Source organism: Camellia sinensis, chromosome 14 (genome assembly GCF_055761805.1).
Source record: "Camellia sinensis isolate YWXY chromosome 14, ASM5576180v1, whole genome shotgun sequence".
In the NCBI taxonomy this organism is placed as follows: Eukaryota; Viridiplantae; Streptophyta; class Magnoliopsida; order Ericales; family Theaceae; genus Camellia; species Camellia sinensis.
Window position 1 is genome coordinate 92243666 of NC_138974.1, and position 9244 is coordinate 92252909.

The 9244-nt window shown below is 36.8% G+C and overlaps 1 protein-coding gene across 1 annotated transcript; it reads left to right on the top strand.

Moving 5' to 3' along the window:
• Window positions 1–8489: 8489 nt before the first annotated feature.
• On the top strand, window positions 8490–8951 carry LOC145807184 (uncharacterized). Its single transcript, XM_082905127.1, has one exon. It carries the CDS (start codon window positions 8490–8492, stop codon window positions 8949–8951), a length of 462 nt encoding a protein of 153 aa, XP_082761253.1.
• The last annotated feature ends 293 nt before the right edge of the window (window positions 8952–9244 follow it).

Consider the following 9244-nt stretch of genomic DNA (forward strand, 5'->3'; position numbering starts at 1 on the left):
TAAATTCCTTTAAATAAAATTATTTATCTTTCTGTGATTAAATTTTTGTATCTAAATACAGTTATGGAAACTAAATGGGTTAAGTAAATAGTAACTAAATTAATTAGTAGGGAGTAAAACATCTAGTGACTAGGTTATATATATTCATTGATTTTTATTTTTACACACACACACACACACACACAAAAAATTGAAGTCAGATTTTGAGTAGGGAAATTCGACCCCCACCTTCCCAAGAAGGCTGCTGGAGGCATGCTAAGGCATGCATGCCTTTACACTCTAAGCCTATACATGTGGGTAATATTTCCCAAGCCAAGAGAAAAAATAAAAAAATAAAAATAAAAATAAAAAAATGCCTCCAAACTCCTACATATAGAACACTATTTTAGTCCTTTCATTTCTATTCACACAACTGAGGGGGAAAAAAAATGAAAAAGAGGAAGGAGAGAGGGTGCTTGGTGGTCACCATTTCAAAACTAATCTTAAGAATAGTTTATAAAAGCTCTTGAGGTTGGAATACTCAACCTCTATCCTCCCTTAAATATTTTTTTTAACTGAATCTATATATTAAAAATATGCAAGAGTGTTTATTGTTAATACACACATAGCAAGAATAGCTCAATGCATGTTTTCTTTTTTATAGAATAATAATTTCATGATTATATGATTTCTATTCCTTCTTGAAAGCATAGATTAGATGGTTTAGCTACTGATTTTATCTTCTTATGTGTTCAAATATTCTCCATTGTTTGAAATAATCTTGTATGGGGATGAAGTGAGATAATGTTGGTTCATTTTTACTCGAAACTTATATTTTCTTCACCATTTCAGATTTTTAAAATGCTTCAATAAGTTGAAAAATAACTTGTGTCAAAAATCTGTTGGCACTGGTAGTATATATAGGTGTTCTATATACGTGTTAATTTTTATAAAATCATCGGACACCATTTTATTACCGAAATAGATATTTGTCCCATGTGTTGTTCACAATATATTAGCAATAGTGACTTCAAACAGGTCCATTTTCTCTGCAAATGGTATTTTTCTGCACGACCACTTGGGATAGTTAGATATAAGAGTTACCTTTCACTTTCCTCTAATTTCACAAAAAAAGGATAAGTCTAGAAAGAGAAATTGTAGTTTTACTAAAATGCGACAGAATCTGTCCAATTTTCTTATAAACATTATTTGACCATCTTCCATTGGTTTTCAGTCTTCAAACTCCTTTAGAAATATGTTCTAAATTCAAATATCTAGAAAAACGTTCTAACCATACCTCTTTTTGACACCGTTTGAGGCCACGTTTTATTTTTCAAACACAGCTCACATGTGCTGGAAGTTACTATAACTCACTGTCCCAGAAACCGGTTTTCTTCCAAATTTTATTTCTCCATTTTAAAATCGTTTTTAGCCCTGGTATTCTTCATGAAATATTTTCCGAACTCAATGAACTAGCACCAGTTAAAATATTGTAAAAATTGAACTTCGTTTCATTATCTTTAGTCTAACCCTACAGTGCGGAAAAGAAGAAGTGTGAGAAATTCATTAAAATTTTGCGATGACTCCTAAGAAAATCCATAATATTTATTTTGGTTGCCATACGTGATTATGTTGTGCTATATAAACCATATGTCACTATGGTTTGCAAACTAAAACGAAGTACGTGCATTAATATGTGAATTCGATGAAGTAAAGAAACACGAAATTGAACCGATGCATTAAAGCTTAAAAGTGATGGGGTTAGCCCGGTTTAGAGTCTTGCGCAAGTGAGTTGCAAACCCTAGTATGGCACGGGAATGTATTTCGGCTCTTATCGGTATAGGCAATATAAGGTTAGTGGTGCGGGTGTCACAACATAGACCGTTCCCTTGGGGCAGACTGTGATGTCCCAACTCGGTTGCGTAACCCTAGTGCGAGGGCATCATTGGTAGTTACAATATGTAACATTTGAATATTTGACCAAGGGGGAGTCAAAATTGGCCGTGACCATCGCTTAGTGGTTGAGTAGAAATAGTGCTCCGCGGGGAGTTACTTAAAGTTACCTGATAAACTAAATCTCTGTGAATTTAAAAGAAAAGTTGGCATTTTTCTTATGATGAAATACTACTTCCACTTGCCCTCGTTCTTATTATCTATTGTTATTATTTCAACTGATAGCATCATTGTTATGTATATTAAATGCTGCTTGTTATTCTATTACTACACAATATTCATTAATCGTGAATATTATTATCGAGGTAGGTATTTTCGAGTTGTAGTATCTTATTGATCTCATCGCTCATTAGCATTCCCGTTGCCCTGGCGTTTTATGCCAGGTACTGAAGAAACAAAAGGAAACCCCGAGGTCTTGGAAGACGACATTCAGCCTTGGTTAGCTTGAAGTGTGCCCTAGTACCATGAACCATTTTTTTGAGTTTTCTAGTTTTTCCCTAGCTTTCTTTTTATATTTGTGTTATTTTTTTCTTTCATGTACTAAGACTAAGCTTTGGGTTTGATTGGAGTTGTAAGTTGAGAATTCTTAATTTCTATGTTATTAATTAATGGATGATAGTAAACTTGGTGGTAACAATGATTAGAAGTTCTTAATTAAGAAAATTGATTTTAAGTTTTAAACCTTATATTGATGTCCTCAAATTTTGGGGTGTCACAACTTGGTATCAGAGCATAGGTTGAGAAACCCTTGAGACCTTGAGGAATTGTAAGCTTGCTTGTTAAATAACTTATTAGTGGTCATAGTGAGCATTTTTAGTTACTAAGTAAAATTTTGATTTTTGTAGATGGAAAACGAAAATTAGAATGGATGGTTAGAGGAGGAACTTGAAATGTTAGAAAAACCTATTGATTGGGAGGAGGATCCAGAGGTGGATCTAGAAGAAGAGCCAAAAGAAGAGCCAGTGGATCCAGAAGTAGAGCCAGAAGAGAACTTAGTGGAAGAATTCGGAGTAAGAGCTGCGGGTAATTCCGATTCTGAGTCTAACTTTGATCAAGAATTAGAGGAGTCTAATCCTGAATCCTCGATAGAGGACGGCCCTAAGGCGGCCTTGAGACATATGATGGTACCGCCTGTCCTGCCATATGGAAAGGCAGTATTTGTGGGGGTTACCCCTACTAGGTTGTGCTATTGGAGGAGCTCGCCTAGAATGGACATGTTTATTGGGCCTGCTCAGATAAAAGAATATCTAGACAACAATTTCTATCGAGTATGGAACTTACCACCTATCGACATGCCATTTTTGACTGCCTTTAAGACTTGGGTGCCTGAAGTTGATTACTCGATGATGAAAGTTATGTTGTACAAACATTCAATTTCTTTAGCAAGAAAAGCTTCTAAATCCCAACCTTACACCCCATTTTGGACCAAAACTATTTTAGACCTTAAAACCTTCTTTTTCCAAAATATTTTTTCAAATGTTTCTACGATGTCCCGAGGCTCGTATTTCGTTTAAAATATTACACTTTTCGGTAAATCGAGTAAGGACAAAGTGGAAATAAATGAAAAGGAGGTGAATTCTTTGAAAAGTATTTAAAACATCTTATTTAAAGGTTTGGAGTTGAAGAAAATAGGAGGGGAGGGAAGAAAACTAGTTGTGGAAGAGGTTGAGCATCCAATCGTTAAAAGAGAACTGGGTAGCCATCACTAAAATAGTCATATCTCTTTGCACACTTAGAATTTAGATATGAGGCTCCCTCCATTGGAAATTACACTTCTGGGGCTTCAATTTAGACTTAAGAATGACCTAAAACTAAGTCTGGATGAACCAAATATTCCCGTTTGAAGTCGAGCCTAGAAGCATATTTTTATGGCCGTCAACCCATTATTTGTGGACGGCCACCCATTATTAGTTACCAGCTAGCCTCTACTTCTGGCCTGCCGGCCACTTGTGTAAAGTCTAGATATTTTTTCCAGCTATCCCCCAAAAGCTCCAGCTATTCCTATATAGATATTTTCGACCTGAGAGGCTATTTTTCTATGTATACTTGACCTCTTCTCATGTTTTTAAGTTATAAAAAATTCTTTAAGTCCCAAAACTTGAAATTCTCTCTCTATCTCTATCTTGCAACACACACACCTTACCTAAACACTTCCTAAACCAATATTGGAGCTCTCCTTACTGAGATTATTGAGTCCAAATTTTAGCCCTCGAGAATGAGAACTTGTGGGTTTGTCAAATAAAGAGTAACCTTGCTTCAAGAGGTATAATTTTGAGCATCTCTACACTATTGCTTTCCTATCTTTTCTTACATTTTTGGGCTATTTTTACACTATTTTTATGGGCTGAAATTTGTGATTTAAAGCTATCAAAAGTGGAGGGGTTACCCACCATTCTTTGAACCTTATTCTCTAAGCTTTTGCCGTTGTGTTTCCCATTCTTTTCTCAACTTTTTTTGAGCTTTTTATCACTGAATTTCAGATTTTTTCAAAGGCTAAAAATCATGTTTTGAGGTCCCAAAAATGGAGGGGTTAGCCACCCTTCCTTTGGCTTGTTTACTAGCTTAAATTCTCTATTATTTTAGCTTAACCTTTTAGCTATTTTTACCTAAATTCTAGCACTGCTTTTGCTTGCTTTAGGACTTTTTTGGGCTAGTTGTGTCATTTATGCTTTATATTACATGCTTGTAGTGTAGTAGTAGTCATCATAGGTTTGGAGGTTTAGGCCTTAGCCACCAACTTATTTGAGTTGATAGTGTTTATTTCTTTCTTTCAATACTTGTGATCACCTTTAATCACCTCTCCAACTTGGCTCATTTCTTGGCTTTTTCTTTTCTTTGAAAGTTGTTTCAAACTACTTACTTGTTTAAGCTTTAGATAGAGGTGTTGTGCTTAATGGTTTAATCCTTTTGGGGGTTCATTACCAATGGCATGACTCTTTTCTCATGTCTAAAATAACACTTGGTTTCATACTTCTTTCCATTAGAGGACTTAATCTTCACTTTTGGACTCAATGAACTAAGGAATGGTTGGTAATTAAAATGGAGTAATAAAATTGGGATTGAAAATGTGCAAGATAATAAGCAATTTGGTGTTCAATCGGACGTTAATTAAACACATGGAAACTTGAGGCATTTCATATTTGCTAGTGATGAAATGGTTCAAATTTCCAAGGTCAACCACTTCCCTTGATCAATCCATGATAGGGAGGAGGTTTGCGAGTCTTTTATTGTGCATTTATTGAAATTGTAGACCTTGGTTCATAGGCCATCATGCAATGAAATTGCATCGATTAATGGCTTGCGAATCAAGCCTACCTTTCTTTTAAGCTGTTTGATGACAATGAGGGGTAAGGGGTACAAATATACCTTGAGAATACCTTGTTTGTGTTATGTATGCTTTCTGTTGCAGCAGGAGGAACCAGGCTTTAGTGGCTGGCAGACCAATTTTTCTGTCCGACAAGCCACTTCTTTTGGATGGCAGACAACTATTTGTCGCTGGCCGACCACTACTTCTGGCCTACTAGCCACTTTTGTCAAATTGAGCAACAACTTTTTGAAATAGAATAGAGCCGAGGCTGAGGGGAAAAGATGTTCTAACTGTGCAACAGAGGTATTCTGGCAACAGAACAGTGGGCTTTTGGATGAAAATCCGCGCATACATGAGCATTCTTCACTTCCTGGGGCTAATTAGTTAGCTTAGTTACCTCTTTCATGTTGTAATTAATTAGTTAATTCTAATTCTAATTCTAATTAATTAATTAGTATAATTAATTAGTTAGTTCCATAGAATAGTTAATTAATTAATTGGTTTTGTAATAACTAGCTAGCATGGTTAGTTTATTCGGTTTGTAATAATTATTTAATTTGTTTTGTAGTAGCCAGTTAATTAACTTAGCTAGTTAGTTTATTCGGACCCTCCTGCGCGAGAGCACAGTTATAATAAAATGTATGTCTTCCAACCCTACGTCTTTCTCCCTTTTATTTGCCTGCTTATGGTAGTTAGTTTAGGGCATCATGTTTCATTTAGCATCTCTCATGCCTTGCATCTATTGTCTTGCATGCATTGAGCTCGGCACATCATTCTAACTTGCATTGTTAGTTAATACTTCTTTGAGTACGTGCTTAGACCTCATGCTATCAAATTGATTCATACGCCATATTAGTAGCCAAGCCTAGTAATTGCATATCACATGTGTTGCATTAGTCACATTGTATAGTTAGGATCACGCATTTTTCTAACTTTGTCATCTTTTTTGGCTTGGGGTATTAGGTGACCTTTTATTTGTTTTAGCATATCACATGAGTGTGATTGTTGCCATCTCTAACATGCTTGCCATGACGCTAAGTGCTTAAGTGATAAACTGTTTGAATGCTTCTGTATGAAGGCTAGTTGCTTGAATTGGGATAGTTTGATTAATGTACATTTGAGCCCGCTTTTTCAAATGGCTCATTCACAAATTCTTTTCAAAAACAAACATGAAATCAAATGCTTCAATTTTTGCAAATTAGTCTATACTTGTGTGTGCATCACATAGTAAGTTAGCCCAATAAACCAGAACAAGAGCATATAATGTAAATAAGATTCACATCGTGGTTAGTAAAGGCCGATCTTTGATCGGGAGAGTGGGGGTGCTCAATTCATGACCTTTTCCTCTCGTACCTAAGTTCCCAATCCGAGACAATCTTGGTGATGACGGATACATGGCCTTTGGCACAAGTCATGAGTTTCCTAAATTTTCCAAAATTATTTAGGCAGCGACTCTGTATCTGGCAAAGCAGTCCATTTTTGGCATTTTGATTCAAAATTGATTTTCTAAAAGATTTGTTGAATTTGGACTTTTTGGTGTTTATCTGTTTCACATTGCACTTGTGAGATCAGATTCAAAACCGCGGGAGTCCGAACTACAGGGCTATCGTATTCCGAAAGGAGCACGAAAAGTCGAGCTACATCACTGCATGTACGTCGCCAACAAGGGTGATGCATTTCTACTCCAAGATATCCAGACTACCTAACCTCCTTTCAGTCATGTTGTCCGAACCCTAGACCCATTGGTGAATTTTTATAGAGCTGCCACATATCATGAGATCCCTACCTGTGTGATTAGGCGAATGGTGGGTCAGAATGGGATGCAGATGGTCCTTGTGTGCTGGGAGTGTTATGTGCTACCCGATGAGGCATGGGAGTTGGAGGAGACAGTGCGTCAATGTTGTGCCCATTTGCTTGGATAGGAAATGACAAGTATAAAAGTTAGGACAACAACAAATTTTGTAGCACCTAATTGTAATAGTCCTAGTTTTTAACTTAGGGTTTTTAGCGGATATACCGTAATGAGATAGGAAAGGGTAGAATAAATTTTTTCTTTCTTTCTTTCTTTTATGAATGCACTGATATTTTATTGTCATTAATGAAATCTTAGTGTTTAAAAGTTTGTGTGTTCAACTTGGAATATTTTACATGCATTTTATCTTTAAATAGATAAATAAATAAATATTGATAATAATAATAATAATAAATAAATAAATAAATAAATAAATAAATAAATAAAGGGTGTAACAACAATGTCCTTCATACAGAAAATGACAGGAAGAACTATGACAAATGGATCCAATGACAACAACATTGACAACAACAACGGTGATGTCATGAACTTCGTTTGGGCAATTATTAATGAACTAAGAAACCAACACAGGCGTAAAAACAAGGTAGAATTAATAGCAAAATTTCAAAAACTCAGACCCCAAAAATTTTCGAAGAACCCAATCCCTACATAGCTGAGGCTTGGATAAGGCAAGTGAAGAAAATATTAGAGATGCTAGAAATTCAAAATGAGCAAAACCAAGTGTCCCTCGCCTCATTTCTCTTTGACGGGGTGGCTGATTTCTGGTGGACAATGATTAAGGAAAACGGTCAAGTGGTAGAACTATCTTGGAGACAATTTGAGGAATTGTTTATGGAAAAGTACTTCTCAAACTCGATAAGGCAGGAGATGATCCAAGAATTTCTCCAACTAAAACAAAGAGGAATGATTGTGACACAGTATGCCAATCGATTTGAGGCCATTTCTCGCCATGCCATAGTTATAGTGGCAAATGAAACAGACAAAGTAAGGCGCTTTGAGTGGGGACTTGACTCAGGAATTCGAGACAAGTTGGTTGCAGTACAACTACCTACTTATGCACATGTAGTAGATATGACTCTTACTTTAGAAAGAGAGAAGATGGACACTGCAAGAACTCAAGGTCAGCAGTCCAGAGCCAACTAGCAAAGAAGTGGAGGACCCTCAAGGAACAATAGGACCCCTGTTACTTCGGTACCCTATACTAGGGGGCCATAACAACAGCAAGGGTACAATCCTAAACAACGTGGTAGGGAAGGGGCTAGAAGGTGTTACAAATGTGGCCAAGAAGGGCACTTTAGGAACATCTATCCTCAAAGGTCAGGCTACTACATCAATCAAGGAGGAGCCACTCAACAAAACAAATGTGCGCTAACTCAGGGAACACGAGCTGCGCAAAATTCCCAATCTGGTAGAGGTCACCTGCCAACAAATCAGAATATGGGACAATCAATGAATCAACAACCAGGAGATGCCAATGTAATGAAACCTTGGGGACTAAATCAGGGTGCCACCGAGAGAGTCTTTGCATTCCAAGAAGGAAAAGACACTGGAAATCCTTCAGTGATTCAAGGTATACTCATCCTTATGAACTTTTGTGTACAAGTCTTGTTTGATTCTGGAGCATCATACTCTTTCATATCTGTTTCATGTGTTACAACTTTGGGATTAGAGCCTGAACGTTTAGGAACACCTATGAGTGTAGCTTCAATGCTACGAGATCAAACTCGAGTAGATCTCGTATGCAAATCATGTGAACTAGGAGTCTCCAGTTTGCGTTTAACTTGCGACCTACGAGTCATGGAAATGTCAAACTTTGACGTTATCCTAGGAATGAACTGGTTATCATCCCATAAAGCCACCATTGATTTTTGTAGAAAGACGGTGACTGCTTACTCTTAGGACGGAACGCGATTCCAATTTAAGGATGATAGACAAGATTCTCTATCATCGACACTTCGAAAGTCAAAGTGCAGGATCACTTGGCTAGATGGCTAGCCAGCTTAGTTCTGGAAGATAAAGATCATATAGAACTAGGGCTACCTTGTGTGGTGTGTGAGCATGTTGATGTATTCTAGAGGAATTACCAGGATTACCCCCAAAACGAGAGGTAGACTTTTCCATTGAACTACAACCTGGTATCTCATTGATCTCAATGGCACCACATCGTATGGCACCAGCTGAACTGAGAGGGC

What these genes read in the sequence shown, in the direction of transcription:
- LOC145807184 (XM_082905127.1), top strand. Translation starts at nt 8,490, where the DNA reads ATGGGACAATCAATGAATCAACAACCAGGAGATGCCAATGTAATGAAA.